General features: G+C 40.5%; 1 protein-coding gene across 1 annotated transcript; it reads left to right on the plus strand.

Annotated features, from left to right (window-relative positions):
- Positions 1-638: 638 nt before the first annotated feature.
- Positions 639-22527, plus strand: LOC106572240 (immunoglobulin superfamily member 21). Its single transcript, XM_014146260.2, has 10 exons — positions 639-1150; positions 4816-4928; positions 5414-5535; positions 5721-5839; positions 6198-6313; positions 16161-16701; positions 21231-21331; positions 21703-21895; positions 21987-22025; positions 22126-22527. The coding sequence occupies exons 1-10, from the start codon at positions 1096-1098 to the stop codon at positions 22203-22205; spliced, it is 1479 nt and encodes a 492-aa protein (XP_014001735.1). The 5' UTR covers positions 639-1095; the 3' UTR covers positions 22206-22527.
- Positions 22528-22798: the final 271 nt, after the last annotated feature.

Genomic DNA, 22798 nt, shown 5'->3' on the forward strand with positions numbered 1-22798 from the left:
GTATTGAATTTTTAGTTTACATCCCAATATTACACTTTGTATACATCACAGAAGACTGAAATATAACAACACTGTTTGACATAGAAAGATCGGATTTGTCCGTTTTTTTTTTTTACAATAAGCTTTATTAATTATGAAATTATGAAAAATATTAATACAATTCCACCCATGAGGCCAAAGAGGGCGCTTTTGGTGATTGACTGCAGGACAGGGGTACAGTGTACATTAATGGAAAGTGTTACCAGTGAACTTAATGTAAATTATATGTACAGCACACCACTGATATGTATCCCACTTTTGGGAGAAAGGGAATTCGACATATACAATTTGTTATAAATCAACTTGATGATCAACATACTCTGTGTAATAATGTCCTGTCCTTTTATTCTGCGAGAATTGTTTTAAATGTCCTGGTTTCCATTTCAATAAACACACTGTTTATTGAAGGAACTTATTTGAAGGTACTTATTGGACAGTGCGTTTTACAGTATGTCACGTTGTTATTGGAATAAATAGTTCATGGTCTTCAAGCTCTTCATTTTTGCTAATTTGGGATTTTTGCAAACTCAGTGAATGACTTTGGGGAGGTAGTTGAGGTACAAGCTAATATACTGTTATCTTGGACAGAGCGGCTACATGCCTTTTTCCCCTCATCGTATGTCCCTATTTTATACTGTAGCCAACGTTTTATTTAATTGCCTGCAAATAGATAATCGAATGAATAATGAGCTATTTTGCCTATATTTCATAGCACTAACATAGGGCAACTGTCTGTCTCCTGATAGGATTTGGCGCGCCTATCTGTTCTTGTGTGCGCGCTCTTAAACGTGTGGCGTGTGTTGAGAGAGTTCATTCAAATCTGTTCCTTTTTTTAATCCTCTGACTATTCAGGAGTTAATAACGGGAAGAGGACATATTTTTCTCACTGCTCGCTTGACAGAAACAGAAAAGTAGGTCTACGTTCCGGTGCAGAATGAAGCGTTCCGAAAGGGCACCCGACCCCGTGCCGCAGATACGGTGGATGACACATTATCGGTGATTTTTTGCCTAAAAGTAGATGGAATGTAAACTTGACCTCACACACTAACGGGGAAGATGAGTTGTGCTTTTTCTCAATGTCTCATCGTATATATTTTGGATTTAGCAGTTGGTAAGTCTGTTTTTTATACTCTAAGGAGCATTTTGTTCTTATTAGCTAAAACGTTTTTATTTTATTTTTAAAGCTCAATGCAGTAGACTATTTCACCTAAATATATATATATATATATATATATATATATATATATACCCACATACAGTACATATATAGATACACATATATATATACTCTGAACAAAAATATAAAACACAACATGTAAAGTGCTGGTCCCATGTTTCATTAACTGAAATAAAAAAATCCCAGAAATGTTCCATACACAGAAAAAGCTTATTTCTCTCAAATGTTGTGCACAAATGTGTTTACATCCCTGTTAGTGAGCATTTTTCCTTTGCCAAGATAATCCATCCACCTGACAGTAGCGGCATATCAAGAAGCTGATTAAACAGCAAGATCATTACAATTGTGCTGGCGACAATAAAAGGTCACTTTAAAATGTGCAGTTTTGTCACACAACACAATGCCACAGATGTCTCAAGTTGAGGGAGCGTGGTGACTGCAGGAATGTCCACCAGAGCTGTTGCCAGAGAATGTAATGTTCATTTTCTTTACCATAAGCTTCCTCTAACGTTGTTTTAGAGAATTTGGCATTACATCCAACTAGCCTCACAACCGCAGACCACATGTAACCACGCCAGCTCAGGACCTCCACATCCGGTTTCCTATCTGAGGGGGGGGGGTCTGGTGGGGGTGCTGAGGAGTATTTATTTCTGTAATAAAGCCCTTCTGTTGTCCATTTTTTTGTTGTTGATTGGCTGGGCCTGGCTCCCCAGTGGGTGGGCCTATGCCCTCCAAAACCCACCCATGGCTGCACCCCTGCCCAGTCATGTGAAATCTTTGAAATGGTTGCATGTTGCGTTTATATTTTTGTTCAGTATATATATATATATATATATATATATATATATATATATATATATATATACACACATGCAGACAGACACATACTTATGTGATAGGCTATAGCTCTAAACCCTGCAGAATTAACTTTCCAATGATTATAGGGTGTAGATGTTCTTTGATTACATGTTTGAAACTCATTACACAGTAGCCTAGATTGCTGCAAACAGTGTCAAGTCATTGACAGCCATCCAAAAGGATTAGTTGAAGATCTTTGTCCTTGAGGAGATTTGCTTCAGTGTCTGTACATTGAGTGCTCATATTAATACATGTTTGATGTAAACGATAGTTGCCTGCTGCCAGTGAGGACATGATGTCACAATCCTAGTTACTCAATCCAGATTTTTGATTGATTATCTGAGGGATAAAGGCTGTTTGTTTGGCTGACCCATTTTACAGGTAATCTGTCCTCTAAAATGATTAAATTGCACTGCCCCAAGGCTCTAGGCCCTAATACAATGCCAGCAACCAAAACACTGAGGATATGTATTATTTCAAGCATCTGTGTGTGTGTGTGTGTGTGTGTGTGTGTGTGTGTGTGTGTGTGTGTGTGTGTGTGTGTGTGTGTGTGTGTGTGTGTGTGTGTGTGTGTGTGTGTGTGTGTGTGTGTGTGTGTGTGTCTGGGTCTTTAGTCTTGCTTGCCAGACGAATGGCACTCCACCTCCAGCGGCTAGTGAGATCAACTTGGTCTGTGAGTGGGAGAGAGTAAGTGAGAGATAGTCATCTCCTTGCTGCCTTTCTGTCTGTGCTTTATTCACCCCCCCCCTCCCCCCCCTTCCCATTTGCAGTAGCTGAGTTAATGCTTGTAGGGATCAACCGCACTATGCCTTGAGTGAGCCCATTTTCAGAAGAATCAAGACTCACAACAACGCCAGGCTCTAATTCTCTGATCACCATATAATCTAATACGACCCTGATTTGGATTGTAGATTTTTAGTGGAATGGCCGCTTTAAGAAATGTCGACGGACATCATAAAAACACCTGAGTTTAAAAAAAATGTGCCTTCACCTACAGGACTCACGCTTACAGAGTTCAGTGTCAGCTTTCTTTGCTCCAAGGAGCTGCTGTTTATTTTTTATGTTTTTAATGTGAGTATGTAGCACAAGACCCTCCAGCCCTCTCCTCCCATCCATGTAGTATCTGGAGCAGGACGCAGAGCGATGTGCCGAATGGCTGGGTCTGTAGATGAAAAGCTGGGGGATTAGCGGGAAAAACATGGTGAAAAATAATCCACCATGATGTCAGGGTGTAGAGGCCAAGGTGGGAGGGAGGGGCTGGAATGCTACACTGGCATTATTATATAACACCGTGGCTACGTTTACACAGGCAGCCCAATTCTGATCTTTAAATTTTTTTCACTAATTAGTCTTTTGACCAACCAGATCAGCTCTATCTGATGTGAAAGGACCAATTAGTGGGATAAAAAAAATCTGAATTGGGCTCCCTGTGTAAAAGCAGCCTATTTGGTCTTTTGACCAATCACATCAGATCGTTTCACATCAGATCTTTTTTCAGAGATTATCTGATTGGTCAAAAGACCAATTAGTGAAAAAAGTATCAGAATTGTGCTGCCTGTCTAAACGCAGCCTACAACACTCACAATATTTACTTAATGTAAAGCTAGTTGAGATTCTTTCTGCCACAGAATGTGCTTATGAAAGTGCAAATGAAAACATATCATTCATTAGTGTATAAATTCTCAGAGAATGAGGTCGCTACTAGGTTTCTGTGGCCTCAGATGCCTGTGCAGGATAGAGATAGAGATTAGTGCTTCTAAGCACTATATCCTCTCTTGACTTGTTTAGGAGACAGGTTGGCTTTTAATTCATCATTCTGACCTTTTTACAGAGCCACAGCACTTAGCACACACTAAGACCACACCAATGGAAGAAAAAGAGTACCATCAACATGCACTAGTGGTGCCACTGCTTTTAACATGCATCCTTTGTCCCCTCTCTTGTCCACATTCTGATTGTGCCAACCATTTAGACAGGTGTAGATGATTAAGAGATGCAGTATGATCTGATTGTGATCAGATCTTCCTGACCACCTCCGGAGGTAGTCAGGCACGCATTGTGTCTGGATATCTTACAAGTGTAGACAGATCTGGACAGTGAAACCATTTAAATCATCAATATACCGCCCTATAAAATCATTGACAGGTGTTACCATTGACAATATGTCTTCAAATAAATTATATTTTGAAAGAAAAGCTGTGAAATAATTTGCATACAGGGAGGGACCATGAAATTTGGTCACAATGCGGACACAGTGGACGGATAAGAAACATTTTAATACCATGTGAAGACACATTTCTGAAAATGTGTGTAAAATCAACACTGCAATTAATGAATGAACAAGCCAATAATTCATCATTAAAGTAAAGGGGAAAAAAGTGTGTACATTATATTGCTATCCCAACCTGTAATTGCCCTCATGAGACAAAATAGATGATGCTTTGGCCACATTACCTTGATAATGCACTATTAATAATCCATTACAGCTAGCCGGTAAGGTTTGATTCCCAATGCTACAGAGAGAGGGAGGTATGGTCATTTGAGAAGTATAGTAACAATCTTTGATTTTGCCATTAGGAATCATAAAGTTGTTCTATTCTATGTCTAATGAATGCCTATAGCATGTTTTGCGCTGGTCTATGCTATGGGTTTCATAGAAGGGAGTGGACTATACATTGTGGGGAGAAATGTGTGTGGAAATGTGTGTAACAGATATTTTACTTATTGTCTTTGAATCACAGGCTATTTAACGGTCACTCTTGAGTCCCTCCCTCCCATTGTCATTGGAGACACGGTGACACTCAAGTGCAATTTCAGGACAGATGGCAACCTGCGAGAGATTGTGTGGTTTCGGGTGAGTAGGGTTGCCTTGGTTTCCCTGAATGAACCGTGTGGTTGTTTGCAACAGCACATATCTTGTGTTTACTTCCATGAGATGCTTTTGACTAGACCGACATTGTTATCTACTGTTTTCCATTGACACTTCAATTAAAACACTGACACACGCATCAAAGCTTTGTTCAGAAGAGACAGAGCGTTAGATACAATACATAACAAGCTATCTGACTTCTGAAGAGCTACTAGGTTTGATAAGGTTTGTTAAATTATTATTATTATTATTATTATTATTATAAGCTCCTTGTGAAAATTCACTTCAAATTCCCATTAACTCCCCACTGTGAAATTCATATCTAACTAAACTGATAAAAGAAGAGGCTTCAAAGCTCTCTGGGCTTCATGAATTGGAAAATAATAACTGTGTGCATTGATAGTTTTGTATAGAAAGCTTGTTTATTATTGACATGCCCAGGGTGTGTGATGTATTCTTTAACTTTCTAGGTGACAGAGGGTGGCAGTGCCAAACAGAAGATCTTCACCTACGATGCCATGTTCAACAGCAACTTCTCCCATATGGAGGATTTCCGCAGACGAGAAGACCTGGTCTACCAATCAACTGTCCGGTAAGCTTGACCAGTAGTCTGCAGCCTCAAGAAAAAGAGCATTGGTCAGTGTTTTCACTTGCAAGTGTAGGCTTATCTTGCCTTTTTTATTTGATCTTATAAAGGCTTTGAGTGCATGGAAAAGTGCTGTAAAACTCCTATCTTGTACTTGTGTTATCTTCCTGGGTTTGCTGTTGTGTTGCCAGGCTCCCTGAGGTGCAGATGGAAGATGATGGACCATATGAGTGCCATGTGGGGATCTACGACAAAGCCTCTAGAGACAGGGTGGTCTTAGCCTCAGGCACCATTGTGCTCACTGTCATGGGTACAATTTAAGAGAATTCATGTTATATAAATATGATCATGTGGTATTGGATAGGATTTTGTGGATGGAAGATTTTGTAGCCTTTGTCCTGCATCCACGATTCTTTTGCGTTTTAGCAGTTTTCATTACCACCGCTACTAGCATTTCTATCACCTGCCTCCCTCTACTGTTGAGATATAGGAAATGCACAGAAGACTACTTTCTGTCATCAAGTACAGACATGAAAAACATGTTTTAGTTAAGTTGCCCTTTGGAACATACTGGGGGGGGGGGGGGTAACTGAAAATACTAGACAAAATTTGCCTATATGTGGATGGTTTTGTCGTTTTAGTACCAGGCTCCTTCTTTTCCTCCATAGTGCCTCCTAAATCCATTTCTGTAGTGGCAGCAGACTGCCCGGCCCCCTTCAATCGCTATGAGGCCCAGAACTTCACTCTAATCTGCATCGTCATGGGAGGAAAGCCAGCCCCTATGGTGAGTTTGCCCACATGCTAGCTGAGGAACGCTCAACTCCGTTCTCTTCTTATATCGAGGCAGAGTTGAGTTTTGATAACTGGTACCGCGATTTGCTAGCAACAACATTGACCCCCATCAGTCAATTCTTGTAAAAATTTAAATTCTGAAAACACTTACTTGTACCTATTGTAATGAAACAGCAGGGAGCAGGTCTCGAACTCTCGACCTTCTAGCCCGAAGTCCAGCGCGCTATCGACTGTGCCACAAAAGCATGCTCAAGCGGTAGAGTCGATATCCGCGTGATATCCGCGCTTATAAACCCAGGGTCGTTACACTATGTTTGTCCTTTACAGCTGGGGAGGCGCTCAAGATGGTGGCATAGGAGGTCGTAAAATGTCTAGCTGAGGAACAATTTCAGGGTTTCTCACAAAGTTTATAAATGTAGACTGCAGTTGCAAAACTAAATAAATATATATAGCCATACCGTGTAGCTATTTTGAATAAGTTTAATTAATCAAGCCATTTAAATATTTTGACGATTTCCAACGAACAAGTTAGCTACTGTAGTTATCGAAAAGTTTCAGCTAGCAGCATGGAGTCAGGACATAACCAAATTGTTCCTGAGATAATGGATGTTGCGACTTTCAAGGAGAAAAAGGAACTGCTGAAACTCATTCAAATGGTTGTAGTGTAGAAAAGGGGGGTGAATGTGATTCATACCCGAATACCCCAACCAAGGAGCAACTTTCAAAGAGGCAGAGAAGTGAACCATCATCAATGAGCCAGCTACAGGACAACATTGTCCGCATCCTCACGGCTAACATCAAATAGAGCGCAGATGACATCATGGACTTTGTGAAAAAGAACACTTTCACCATCGTTAACCTGAAGAAAGCGATTGATTACCATGCTGAGGAAGTAAATACTCTGAAGCAGCAGTACGCAACACTGAAAACTCAGGTTGCAAAGCAGGAGATGAAATTCACAGAAATAGAGTCAAAGGTTAACGAGACTGGCCGGTACAGTCAGAGATGGAATCTTCAAATTTATGGAATCGCAAAAAGAGAACATCAAAGCAAAGGTGAAGGACTTTTGCAGGTCAACAGTCCCAGAGGCCAAGTGGAAGGTTGTTGCAGCTTTGCAACCTGCGTTTTCAGTGTTGTGTACTGCTGCTTCAGAGTATTTACTTCCCCAGATGGTGCCGGAGAAGAAGGCAGACGTTTTACGTGCCCCCAGCAAATTGTGCTTTTTGTTCGTTTATTTGCGTTGTTTGTAACATATTTTTTTACTTATTTTGTACATAATGTTGCCGCTACCGTCTCTTATGACCGAAAATAACTTCTAAACATCAGGACTGTGATTACTCACCAAGGTCCTTTTTTTCCTTTCATGACTCTGACGAGCCCGACGCAAAGGTTATACTGCTTCCTCGGGAACAGGCCCTGATCCCTGTGATCTGCGTGAAGAGAAGGTGGAGAAAGAGAGGCCGAAGGTCGGGCTGCCTTCTGAGAATTCGTAGGTGATCGAATAAACCCCCACTTCCCTCCAATTATGCTAGAAAACGTGCAATCTTTGGAGAATAAAATTGACGAGTTACGCAGAAGATTAAACTACCAACGGGACATTAAAAATGAATAACATCTTATGCTTCACGGAGTCGTGGCTGAACGACAACAATATCAACATACAGCTGGATGGTATACAATGTACCGGCAGGATAGAACAGCGGCATCTGGTAAGACAAGGGGCGGTGGTCTATGTACTTTTGTAAACAACAGCTGGTGCACGATATCTAAGGAGGTCTAGAGCTATTGCTCACCTGGGGTAGAGTATCTCATGATAAGCTGTAGACCACACTACCTACCAAGAGAGTTTTCATCTGTATTCTTTGTAGCTGTTTAAATATCACCACAGTCAGAGGCTGGCACTAAGACAGCATTGAATGAGCTGTATTCCGCCATAAGCAAACAAGAAAACACTCACCCAGATGTGGCGCTCCTAGTAGCCGGGGACTTTATTGCAGGGAAACTTAAATATTTTTTACCAAATTTCTATCAACATGTTAAATGTGCAACCAGAGGAAAAATAACTCTGGCCCACCTATACTACACACACAGAGACGCATACAAAGCATAATTTTATCCTCCTGATTCCTGCTTACAAGCTAAAATTAAAGCAGGAAGCACCAGTGACTAGATCAATAAAAAGTGGTCAGAGGAAGCAGATGCTGAGCTACAGGACTGTTTTGCTAGCACAGACTAGAATATGTTCCCGGATTACTCCGATGGCATTGAGGAGTACACCACATCAGTCATTGGCTTCATCAACAAGTGCATCGATGACGTTGTCCCCACAGTGCCTGTACGTACATACCCCAACCAGAAGCCATTGATTACAGGCAGCATCCGCACTGAGCTAAAGGCTAGAGCTGCCGCTTTCAAGGAGCGGGACTCTAACCCAGAAGCTTATAAGAAATCCCGCTATGCCCTCCAACCAACCATCAAACAGGCAAAGCGTCAATACAGGATTAAGATCGAGTCGTACTACACCGGCTCTGACGCTCGTCGGATGTGGCAGGGTTTGCAAACCATTACCGACTACAAAGGGAAGCACAGCTGAAAACTGCCCAGTGACACGAGCCTACCAGGCGAGCTAAACTACTTATATGCTCACTTCGAGACAAATAACACTGAAACATGAATGAGAGCACCAGCTGTTCCAGAAGACTGTGTGATCACGCTCTCCGCAGCCGATGTGAGTAAGACCTTTAAACAGGTCAACATTCACAAGGTCGCAGGTCCAGACGGATTACCAGGATGTGTACTGCGAGCTTGCGCAAACCTACTGGCAAGTGTCTTCACTGACATTTTCAACCTCTCCCTGTCCAAGTCTGTAATACCAACATGTTTCAAGCAGACCACCATAGTCCCTGTGCCTAAGAACACTAATGTAACCTGCCTAATTGACTACCAACTCGTAGCACTCACGTCTGTATCCATGAAGTGCTTTGAAAGGCTGGTCATGGCTCACATCAACACCATCATCCCAGAAACCCTAGACCCACTCCAATTTGCATGCCGCCCCAACAGATCCACAGTTGATGCAATCTCTATTGCACTCCACAATGCCCTTTCCCACTAAGGACCCTGGGACTAAACACTTCCCTCTGCAACTGGATCCTGGACTTCCTGACGGGCTTCCCCCAGGTGGTAAGGGTAGATAACAACACATCCGCCACGCTGATCCTAAACACGGGGGCCCCTCAGGGGTGCGCGCTCAGTCCCCTCCTGTACTCCCTGTTCACTCATGACTGCATGGCCAGGCACGACTCCAACACCGTCATTAAATTTGCCGATGACACAACAGTGTTAGGCCTGATCACCGACAATAACGAGATAGCCTATAGGGAGGAGGTCAGAGACCTGGCCGTGTGGTGCCAGGACAACAACCTCTCTCTCAATGTGATCAAGACAAAGGAGATGATTGTGGACTACAGGAAAAAGAGGACCTAGCACGCCCCCATTCTCATTGACGGGGCTGCAGTGAAGCAGGTTGAGAGCTTCAAGTTCCTTGGTGTCCACATCACCAACAAACTAACATGGTCCAAGCACACCAAGTCAGTCGTGAAGAGGGCAGGACAATACCGATTCCCCCTCAGGAAACTGAAAAGATTTGGCATGGGTCCTCAGATCCTTAATAGGTTCTACAGCTGCACCATTGAGAGCATCCTGACTGGTTGCATCAATACCTGGTATGGCAACTTCTCAGCCTCCGACTGCAAGGCACTACAGAGGGTAGTGCGAACGGCCCAGTACATCACTGGGGCCAAGCTTTCTGCCACCCAGGACCTCTATACCAGGCGGTGTCAGAGGAAGGCCCTAAAATTGTCAAAGACTCCAGAAACCCTATTCATAGACTGTTCTCTCTGCCACCGCACGGCAAGCGGTACCGGAGCACCAAGTCTAGGTCCAAGAGGCTTCTAAACAGCTTCTACCCTCAAGCCATAAGACTCCTGAACATCTAGTCAAATGGCTACCCAGACTATTTGCAGTGCTCCACCCACTCTCACCCCATCTTTACACCGCTGCTACTCTCTGTTGTCATCTATGCATAGTCACTTTAATAACTCTACCTACATGTACATCCTACCTCAACTAACCGGTGCCCCCGCACATTGACTCTGTATCGGCACTCCCTTGTATATAGTCTCACTATTGTTATTTTACTGCTGCTCTTTAATTACTTGTTACTTTTATCTCTTATTCTTATCCATATTTTTTTTTAAACTGCATTGTTGGTTAGGGGCTCGTAAGTAAGCATTTCACAGTAAGGTCTACCTGTTGTATTGGGCGCATGTGACTAATAAAATTTGATTCGTATTAGATATTAGAACCATGAGTGTGTTATGAATACGTTTGGAAGTTACTGGGAACTGATGAATTTTGATTTAAGGGTTTTGGCTTTTTCAAAGGGGAAAGAAATGACTTGTGACAAGAGAGAGAAAGAATATAACATCATAAAGGGAATAATGGATTATACAACAACAACAAAAATGATCTAACTAATCAGGAATTACTGGAGCTATCATCACTGCAAATGCAGTTACTGTATCTACGAGGAAAAGGCCCGGGGAGCGTTTGTAAGATCAAGACAAAAATGGATGAAAGAGGGAGAGAAAAATGCAAAATATTTCATTAATTTAGAAAAAAGGGCAGGCGAAATGTCTTCCGTATGTAAATGAATGATCAATAATTCTCCCAATGAAAATCCAAAAGAAATCTCTCAGTTTGTTGCCCAGTTTTATCAGAATATTTATACATCAGCCCAGTCAACTTCCAATATGGATTCTTTCTTAGACAATGTATCAAACACTGCTCAGAAGATAGATCATGATTTCAGGGATATTTGTGATGATTAGTTATCAAAATTGAGATAAAATATTGTATTTTAAAGCCTTAAGGACAATAGATCCCCTGGAAAGTATGGTTTAACAAGCAAGTTCTATAAAACATTCAATGATCGATTGATTTCTTTCATTTGTGCTATGTTCCAAGAAAAAGGGGAGTTACCGGCTTCCTTAAAGCACAGTGTAATTACTTTGATTCCCAAACCTAATAAGGATTAGCCTGTTGAATAATGATGGAAAGTTATTTGTCAATGTATTTGCTAAGAGGTTGAAACATGGCTTACATCATATAATTGATGAAGAACACTATGGTTTTATGCATGGCTGACACATTAGTAGTAACCTCAGTTTGATCTTAGATATGATTGACTATAATGACCTCATCCTTGATAGTTTTCGCATGTTTGTTGATTTTTATAAAGCTTTTGACACTGTAGCATATGAGTTTATGTTCAAAGCAATATGTTTTATTGGGTTTGGTTTAGTGACTTTTTTTTTAAGCAGTCCAAACTTTATACAGTAGTTGTACTAGCTCTGTGAAATTATCTCACTGGACATCCCAAATATTTTATATTGGGCATGGCATTAGGCAGGGCTGGCCAATTAGCCCATTTGTATTTTAATTGGTTACTCAAATTATGGCTCTTCATATAAAGAAAGGCAATTTTCAAGGTATTTCAGCAGGAATTTAATCTATGTCAACTGGCTGATATCACCATATTTTTGAGAGACCGGAATTAGTTTTCTAAAGCAGTTTCCTGTATTGAAGAGTTTCAGGTTTGAAAATGTATATCAATAAGTCAGTCTTATTTCCACTCAAGGACTGTGTTTTACAGGAAGTATATGGTATCCCAGTTAAAGATAAGGTAACTTATCTTGGAATTGTTGTATGCAAGGATGAAAAACAAAGGAGTAATTTAAACTTTAACCCAATTATTGAGAAAACAAAGAAGAAATTGAAACTCTGGTTACTGAGAGATATTTCATAATATGGTCAGGTTTCATTGTCCAAAGCTGACGGGTTATCCAGGTCGGTTTATGTCTCTCTATCACTTGACTTACCCCCTAAAATTGAGGACTTAGATAAGATTCTTTATCATTTTATTTGGAGGAACAAGCCTCACTATCTTTGGAAAGATATTCTCAGTAATACCCAAGCACAAGGAGGTCTTGAGGTTTTTGATTTCAATACTCTAAATACAGTTGAAGTCGGAAGTTTACATACACTTAGGTTGGAGTCATTAAAACTCGTTTTTCAACCACTCCACAAATTATAGTTTTGGCAAGTCGGTTAGGACATCTACTGTGTGCATGACACAAGTCATTTTTCCAACAATAGTTTACAGACAGATTATTTCACTTATAATTCACTGTATCACAATTCCAGTGGGTCAGAAGTTTACATACACTAAGTTGACTGTGCCTTTAAACAGCTTGGAAAATTCCAGAAAATGATATCATGGCTTTAGAAGCTTCTGATAGGCTAATTGACATCATTTGAGTCAATTGGAGGTGTACCTGTGGATGTATTTCAAGGCGTACCTTCAAACTCAGTGCCTCTTTGCTTGACATCATGGGAAAATCAAAAGAAATCAGCCAAGACCTCAGAAAAAAAATTGTAGACCTCCACAAGTCTGGTTCATCCTTGGGAGCAATTTCCAAATGCCTGAAGATACCACGTTCATCTGTACAAACAATAGTACGCAAGTATAAACACCATGGAACCACGCATACCGCTCAGGAAGGAGACGTGTTCTGTCTCCTAGAGATGAATGTACTTTGGTGCGAAAAGTGCAAATCAATCCCAGAACAACAGCAAAGGACCTTGTGAAGATGCTGGAGGAAATAGGTACAAAAGTATCTATATCCACAGTAAAACGAGTCCTATATCGACATAACCTGAAAGGCCGCTCAGCAAGGAAGAAGCCATTGCTACAAAATCGGCATTAAAAAAGCCAGACTATGGTTTGCAACTGCACATGGGGACAAAGATCGTACTTTTAGGAGAAATGTCCCCTGGTCTGATGAAGAACAGAACTGTTTGGCCATAATGACCATCGTTATGTTTGGAGGAAAAAGGGGGAGGCTTGCAAGCCGAAGAATACCATCCCAACCGTGAAGCACGGGGGTGGCAGCATCATGTTGTGGGGGTGCTTTGCTGCAGGAGGGACTAGTGCACTACACAAAATAGATGGCATCATGAGTACGAAAAATTATGTGGATATATTGAAGCAACATCTCAAGACATCAGTCAGGAAGTTAAAGCTTGATCGCAAATGGGTCTTCCAAATGGACAGTGACCCCAAGCATACTTCCAAAGTTGTGGCAAAATGGTTTAAGGACAACAAAGTCAAGGTATTGGAGTGGCCATCACAAATCCTGACCTCAATCCTGTAGAACATTTGTGGGCAGAACTGAAAAAGCTTGTGCGAGCAAAGAGGTCTACAAACCTGACTCAGTTACACTAGCTCTGTCAGGAGGAATGGGCCAAAATTCCCCCAACTTATTGTGGGAAGCTTGTGGAAGACTACCCGAAACGTTTGACCCAAGTTAAACAATTTAAAGGCAATGCTACCAAGTACTAATTGAGTGTATGTAAACTTCTGACCCACTGGGAATGTGATGAAAGAAATAAAAGCTGAAATAAATCATTCTCTCTACTATTATTCTGACATCTCACGTTCTTACAATAAAGTGGTGATTCTAACTGACCTAAGACAGGGAATATTTACTAGGATTAAATGTCAGGAATTGTGAAAACTGAGTTTAAATGCATTTGGCTAAGGTGTATGTAAACTTCCGACTTCAACTGTAGTACTTTCAAAATAAATAGGACTCTGAAGTATATTAAGAACCAGAACAGTATTTGGAATGTCTTCCCTAAGTAGTTATTTGACTCTGTTGGTAGTTTAGAATTTCTGCTTCGGTGTAATTTTGATGTTGATAAAATCCCTGTAGAATTGGCCGAATTCCATAATCAGGCACTTTTAGCTTGGATGTTATCAAATAAACATACATTTTACCCAGACAGATACTTTCTATGAAACAATCAAAGATATTTTTAAATTCTATGTCTCTATTTTTGTAACTGATTTGGGAATAAAATAATTTTGGTTGACTAGTTACTGAATGAGGATGATATCTCTCATATGGAGAATTTGTTGCTAAATGTATAATTCCAATAACCCGGAAAAAATATGCAATTCTTTTTGATGCGATTCCAATGGGGGGGTTTGTTATACTTTTTTTATTCCTCTGTGGTTGATGTAAGTAGATTTAAATGAAAATAATATATTAATTAGCAAAATTAACATCCTCAAAGATAAATGTTGTAATAAACAGATTAGGAATATTGTCTGTGATACTACATTTCCCTCAGCAAGATATTATTAATCTATGGTGATATACAATGGCGGAAAGCATGGGAAATTCCTAACAATTATTGTATCATTAACAAGGTAAAGGAAGTTTCATTTAAAATGTTACATAGAATTTATCCTGTGAAACATGTTTTAGAAAGATGTAAGCTGAATATTGACTATAATTGTGATTTCTGTGGAATGGAGTGTCACGACTTCTACCGAAGTCCATGCCCCTCCTTATTTCGGGCGGTGCTCGGCGGTCGACGTCACCGGTCTTCTAGCCATCATTGATCAGTTTTTCATTTTCCATTGGTTTTGTCTTGTCTTCCTACACACCTGGTTCCAATCCCATTCATTACATGTTGTGTATTTAACCCTCTGTTTCCCCTCATGTCCTTGTCAGTGATTGTTCGTATGTTATGTACTCGTGTATTTTGTATCGGTGTGCGACGGGTTATTTTTACCCATGTTATTTTTGTATGTTGGTTTTGGAGTTCGTTTTTTGTTAATAAAACTACTCCAGTTTAACCAAGTTGGTTTCTCCTGCGCCTGACTTCCCTGCCACCTACACACACGACTATGACATGAGGAAGGATACCATTTTTTATTTGTTCTTTAACTGTATTTATACTAGATCTTTTGGGATTGACATAAAGAACTTTGTTACAAAGAAAACATGACCGTTTGTACAACTTAATGGTTTTGATATAATTTATTTAAGAAATTCTGACGTTGATAAATTCAACTGCTAATAATATTAGGTAGATGTAATACTCACACATGCAAATAAGCTAATTCAAAATGTTCGTTTTTTTTACTTTATAAATGAATTTCAACAATATGGCACTACTTAACTAAAATGGAAAACAAAAAGGCAATTAAAACTTGTATTTATGAATACGATTTCTTTGTTTAGGATTCCTGGCCATGTAAAAAGTTTATGTATGCTTGTGACATTGTAAAAAGTTTGTATATATGCTTGTTTGCATGTGACTATTCCTCTTTTGTTTGTTGATATTTGTTTGTTAATATAAATAAAAATGTCCTCATTGCATGTGGCTCCTTGGGACATCCTAACCTTACCTTAACTGTAACCATAACCTTACCTAACCCTAACCTAAACTCTTACCTTAACCACTTAAAATGGCAACTTCAATGGGGTAGGGACTTCCCAAGGATACTGGATAGCACAGATCTAATTTAATCTCAGTTTAAGTAGTACGAGCAATGAGGAAAAAGTTAATGGTTGTATTTGCTAAATGTTTTTATTAAAAGTTTGAATTTCAGGACCCCGCAAAAGGGCCGCAGTTTTAAAGGATGAACATAGGTACAGGTAAGCGTTTTCATAATTGACATTTTTACAAGAATCGACTTATGGTGGATCAATGTTGTTGCTAGCAAATCCCGTGACCAGTTATCAAAACTCAACTCCGCCTCGATATAAAAGAAGAGTTGAGAGTTCCTCGGCTACCCACATGCAAACTACCCAAAAGTACTCCTACTAGAATATATTTTGAAGTAAGAACACTCACTGCACTGTTGAAATGATTAGTGTTCTTGGTTGTTACGGGCTCTTATGATGTCGTTCTCCTCTCAGGTGTACTTCAAGCGTGACAGCGAGCTGATCGAGGTGTTCCCCTCTATTATGGAGGGTGGTGGGGGCCAGTCCCAGGGAAGGGGCCTGGCAGGTCTACGGGGCTCTAGGCCCCTGATCAGCAGAGATCTGGATGACACCAAGCTGAAGAAGTCCCTCTCCCTGCTGGACCAGGACCAGGGGAAGCCCCCCCGTCTGGACCATGACACCCCTGGGACCAGAGGGACAGGGAAGACAGGAGGGGCCGGGGAGGAACCAGGGGCCCTGGGGGAGCCTGGCGATGTGGAGGGGTCTGAGCCCAGCCCCACCACCACGGAGGTGATCCCAGAGACGGTGGTAAGCCGGGAGTTCCCCCGCTGGGTGCAGAGCACAGACCCGCTCTACTACTTCCAGCACAGGCGGCAGGTCTCCAGCGATGGCACCATGGAGGTCAGAGCCATGCTCACCTGGAGCCTCAACCCCCAACTGGACAACGACGCCCTGTTCAGCTGCGAGGTCAAGCATCCAGCTCTGTCCATGCCAATGCAGGCTGAGGTCACTCTGTGTGGGTACCAGACCAGAGCATGCCCTTCCACTTTTTACCTTCCTCAGATACCATGCTCCCAAACCGGTTTGACCATGAAAATCAGCTGAATACCAAATACAATGTCTCCTTGAAAACAGAAAGAATATGTAGGGGATAATCAACGAGGGACTATGCGTTCAATGGAAAATAATGAAAGACGTGGAAGGTGTGTTCCACGACTTGCACGGAGTTGCATTATTTTACAGAGAACGCATAGAGCCCAGAGTTGATTATCCCTTTTATACAATGGCTATAATTTAATAAATTTGCCGCTAGAATGTGTTCAACATCCACTGAAGTAGCTAGCATTACAAGTTTACTAGACAGCTACAGTAGTTACTGTGGTAACCAAACAAACAGACTTGCCAGTTTAACTAATCAAATCATCTGTCCTAGCTTGCCGTTATGAAAATCTAATTCAACAATACCAATGCTTTCAATTCGACTTTTGCTTTCAAAAGCAGCTCAAATTTACAGTGGGCTCCAAAATTACTGGCACCCTTGACTGGCAATGCACAAACAATACTTTAAAAAATATAAACAATATAATTAGAGAGATAAACTCAAAATACCAACATGTGAGAAATACTGTACTTTATTAATGTTTCAATGGAACCAATCAAAATAATTTATTGATTTAATTAAAAATCAGTGTCCTCCAAATCAAGGTTTCACAATTAATGGCACCCTTAAAGACTTTTGTAAATAACATTTACTAAATTAAACCACAAATTAAATTCCACTTATTTAAGTTTATCTAAGTCTTAAGGAACTATATTGAGCCATTACATCACTTCCTGTTTCACTAGGGTATAAAAATTAGGTAACACACATGCATTACCAGTAATTTTTGAGCCCACTGTAGAACATGTAAGAATGAACTATTGCCATTGAATTATACGGTGCAAATATACTGTGTAGGGAAATAATGCACACTCTAGAATGCCCTTCAAGCCAATCAGAAATAAGTGTTCAACAACGCCATGGTATAATTAAGCAATAAGGCCCAGGGTCTGTATCTAGGCACTCTGCGTTGCGTCGCGTTAAGAACAGCCCTTAGCAGTGGTATATTGGCTATATACCACAAACCCCCGAGGTGCTTTATTGCTATTATAAACTGGTTAACAACGTAATTGGAACAGTAAAAAGTATTTTTTTAATCATACCCGTAGTATACCATGGCTTTCAGACAATCAGCATTCAGGGCTCGAACCACCCGGTTTATATTCCAAAATAATATATTTCCAAAATATTAGTTAAAGTTCAAATGCACTATAGGTTTACATTTTTTCCTGAATGAATGGAAAATGTCCATGGTGTCTGAAAACTCTGAATTTAGAGAATACGGCATCTGAAAACTCAAAATTTAGGGAATATGGCTCCCGTGTGGCGCAATTAGATTCCGGGCTTTATCAAAACGGACGGCAATAATTAAGAATCCCATAGAGCGGCGCACAATTGGCCCAGCGCCGTCCGGGTTAGGGTTTGGCCGGGGTAGGCCGTCATTGTAAATAAGAATTTGTTCTTAACTGACTTGCCCAGATAAATAAAGGTTAAATATATATATATATATATATATATATATATATATATATATATATATATATATATATATATATATATATATATATATACACACACAACCCTACTCAGAGATAATGCATTCAGTAATGGCAGAAAACAATCACTTACCAGCCCAAAGCATCAGCTAACTACAGGAATATACAGTACTCATATGCTTTAGCTCAGGATCCAGCAGCAGCCAGCGACTATTTAGAGGCAGTGACTCACGTAATGAGGATGATCCTTAATGGAGTATTTGTTCAGAGCATCCATTAGTTCTCCTTAGAAACGTATTAGAAATCTCACTGCAGATCAGCTATTTTTTTACACCGTTACATATGTAATCACATAAGCACACACACACCTACCCACACTATGTTCTGTATGCAGTACAGCCACAGGCATCAGTTTATGATGAATGCATGGCAAACCTCATATCAGTAAGTATGAGTGGATTACTAGATATAGTGGAGGTTTTTCATCATCAAAAACAGCTATTCCAAGACTGTCATGCTCATATACAAAATGGACTCATAGGCTGAAAGCTTTGTGCACGGTATACAGAAAATATATACTGAACAAAAATATGAGCGCAACATGTAAAGTGTCACATGTTTCATAAGCTGAAATAAAATATCCTCAAAAATTTCCATATGCACATAAAGCTTATTTCTCTCAAATTTTGTGCACAAATTTGCCTACATCCCTGTTAGTGAGCATTTCTCCTTGGCCAAGATAATTCATCCACCTGACAGGTGTGGCATATCAAAAAGCTGATTAACTTCGGGCTAGACGTGCAGCTTGCGACACACCTCGACAACATCCGGTGAAATTGCAGAGCGCAAATTCAAAAATACTACATTCGTAATATTAAACATTCATGAAGATACAAGTGTCTTACATAATTTAAAAGCTTAACTTCTTGTTAATCCAGCCACTTTGTCAGATTTAAAAAAGGCTTTACAGCGAAAGCATACCATGCGATTATCTGAGGACAGTGCCCCGCATACAAAAGCATTAAAAACATTTTCCAACCAAGCAGATGCATTGTGAAAGTCAGAAATAGCGATAAAATAAATCCCTTACCTTTGAAGATCTTCATCTGGTTGCAATCACAAGGGTCCCAGTTACATAACAAATGGTCCTTTTGTTCGATAAAGTCCTTCTATATATTCATTCAATAATCCACCTGTTTCCCCTCGTTCAAAATGCATACAAAATGAATCCCAAACGTTACCAATAAACTTGGTCCAAACATGTCAAACAACATTCCTAATCAATCCTCAGGTACCCTAATATGTAAATAAACGATTTAAGACGGAAAATAGTATATTCAATACCGGAGATAAATAACCAAGTGCACGCCCTCACTGGAGCGCGTCACAAACATTTTCCAACCAAGCAGATGCATCACGGAAGTCAGAAATAGCGATAAAATAAATCGTTTACCTTTGAAGAACTTCATCTTTTTGCAATCCCAAAGGTCCAGTTACACAATGAATGGTCATTTTGTTCGATAAAGTCCTTCTTTATATCTCAAAAATGTCTGTTTATTTGGCGCGTTTGATTCAGAAATACACCTGTTCCAACTCGCCCAACATGCCTACAAAGGAATCTAAAAAGTTACCTGTAAACTTGGTCCAAACATTTCAAACAACGTTTCTAATCCAACCTCAGATACCCTAATATGTAAATAATCGATCAAATTTAAGATGGAATAAACTGTTTTCAATACCGGAGAAAAACAACGAGGAGTGCGCACTCATTAGCACCCACCAAAAGACTAGAGTCCTGCTGAGTGACACTTAGAAAGAATACGAATACTTAAAGACTGTTGACATCTAGTGGAAGCCATAGGAACTGCAATCTGGGTCCTAATAATTAGGCTTTCCCATAGAAAAGCATTGAAAAGTCCAATGACCACAAAAATAATGTTTCCTGGATGGATGGTCCTCGGGGTTTCGCCTGCCAAATCAGTTCTGTTATACTCACAGACATTATTCTAACAGTTTTAGAAACTTTTGAGTGTTTTCTATCCAATACTACCATGTGCATATCCTAGCTTCTGGGCCTAACATGCAGTTTACTTTGGGCACCTCAGTCATCCAAACTTCCCGAATACTGCCCCCTAGATTTAAAAAGTTAAACAGCATGATCTTTACACAAGTGCACCTTGTGCTGGAGACATTGAAAGGCCACTCTAAAATGTGCAGTTTTGTCACACAACATAATGCCACAGAGGTCTCACGTTTTGAGGGTGCTCGCAATTGGCATGCTGACTTCAAGAATGTACACCAGAGCTGTTGTCAGAGAATTGAATGTTAATTTCTCCACCATAAGCCACCTCCAACGTCATTTTAGAGAATTTGGCAGTACGTCCAACCGGCCTCACAACCACAGACCACGTGTAACCACGCCAGCCCAGGACCTCCACATCCGGCTTCTTCACCTGCGGAATCGTCTAAGACCAGCCTGATAAACTGACAGCTGATAAAACTGAGGAGTATTTCTGTCTGTAATAAAGCCCTTTTGTGTGGAAAAAGTAATTTTGATTTGCTGGGCCTGTCTCCCAAGTAGGTGGGCCTATGCCCTCCCAGGCCCACCCATGGCTGTGCCCTTGCCCAGTCATGAAATCCATAGATTAGGGCCTAATTTATTTATTTCCTTATATGAACTGTAACTCGTTGAAATTATTGCATCTTGCGTTTATATTTTTGTTCAGTATAGATGACTTGCTGCATTTATTCTTTTGTAAATCGTTTTTGACAAATAAGGGAAAAAAATAAAAGTGATTTGTTACTGACTGCAGTGACTGTAAGCCACTGTGGATAAGAGTGTCTGCTAAATGACCAAAATGTAAATGTGACAATTTTGTTAAAATATTAAGGATTAGATCAGATAAAAAAATATGTAACATTGATTGTTTGTATTTTATTTCCCTTTAGCTGCTCCCAGGGGCCCCAAACTCTCCATGTCGCCTGGTAAGGCTAAAGTAGGAGACACTGTCCGCATTACAGTTCAGGGCCTCCAGATCTCTTCCACGGGGGTGAGTACATGAGAAGTGCTATTTGCACCAATAAGTGCATTCAACTGTAGTAGGAAAGAACCACATATCACAATCATTGAAAGCGAACCTTCTTCAAATATATAACACTTCACCAACAGGTGTCGCTCTATGACTATAGAATACAGCTAACTGGTAGATACATTTGGATGAAAGTCATTCAGCGTGTTTGATGGGATCAGTTTGAGTATGGCGGGCTGGCAAGGCACATAATCGATAATCTTGATCACAGAGTAATTATTTGGGATGCAAGGTGATTTGTGCATCAGTGATTATGTGTAGTCCGGCTGTAATGTAGTCAATCTCATGCACACATTATTTACAAAGGATGCTTTTCCCCATGCACTCTTCAGAATATGGTGTTCCCCGAGCCACTGTTCACCTGGACCAGGGTGGGAGGTCATTTGCTGGACGGGAGAGAGGACCATAATGGGAGGGAGCTGGTGCTTGAGAGAGTACCGGCCGAGCTCAACGGCTCCATGTTCCGATGCACTGCCCAGAACCCTCTGGGATCCACTGACACACACACGCGGCTCATCGTGTTTGGTGTGTGTGTTCTCTATGTCAAGGGTTCTCTATGTCAAGTTACCCCCTCTCCTCATCCATATGACTTACTTTATTTTCTCTGTTTTTACAGAAAACCCCAGACTTAAGAAGGGGAGACAACATTTTGTTGGTATGCATAGAGGGAATGGACAAAAGGAAACTCAATTCTTTGCAAGGTCAACGTAAGTCATTCTACTAAAGATGAAGTAACACTTATTTATTTCTATTAGCAGATGCAGCCTATTGCAATGAGGCACTGGAGCTGACCACCATGCTGTTAATGTTAGCCGTGACATGGGAGATGACGTGAACAGCAAAATGGACCCCTGCCCTTCTCCAGTCTCACTAGTCTCTTGAGCCTCTCCTCTGTCACTCACTTCCCCATCTGCAGTTTATTTTTTAATTTTTTTAATTTCACCTTTATTTAACCAGGTAGGCTAGTTGGGAACAAGTTCTCATTTGCAACTGCGACCTGGCCAAAATAAAGCATAGCAATTCGACACATACAACAACACAGAGTTACACATGGAATAAACAAAACATACAGTCAATAATACAGTAGAACAAAAGAAAACAAAAAGTCTATATACAGTGAGTGCAAATGAGGTAAGTTAAGGCAATAAATAGGCCATGGTGGCGAAGTAACTACAATACAGCAATTAAACACTGGAATGGTAGATGTGCAGAAGATGAATGTGCAAGTAGAGACACTGGGGTGCAAAGGAGCAAGATAAATAAATAAATACAGTATGGGGATGCGGTAAGTAGATAGATGGGCTGTTTACAGATGGGCTATGTACAGGTGCAGTGATCTGTGAGCTGCTCTGACAGCTGGTGCTTAAAGCTAGTGAGGGAGATATGAGTCTCCAGCTTCAGAGATTTTTGCAGTTTGTTCCAGTCATT

Source organism: Salmo salar, chromosome ssa15, assembly GCF_905237065.1.
Source record: "Salmo salar chromosome ssa15, Ssal_v3.1, whole genome shotgun sequence".
In the NCBI taxonomy this organism is placed as follows: Eukaryota; Metazoa; Chordata; class Actinopteri; order Salmoniformes; family Salmonidae; genus Salmo; species Salmo salar.

Coding starts and splice junctions, on each gene's coding strand:
- LOC106572240 (XM_014146260.2), top strand. CDS start 1,096: ATGAGTTGTGCTTTTTCTCAATGTCTCATCGTATATATTTTGGATTTA. Junction 5,840..6,197: donor CATTGTGCTCACTGTCATGG/GTACAATTTAAG, acceptor TTTCCTCCATAG/TGCCTCCTAAATCCATTTCT. Junction 16,702..21,230: donor GCAGGCTGAGGTCACTCTGT/GTGGGTACCAGA, acceptor ATTTCCCTTTAG/CTGCTCCCAGGGGCCCCAAA.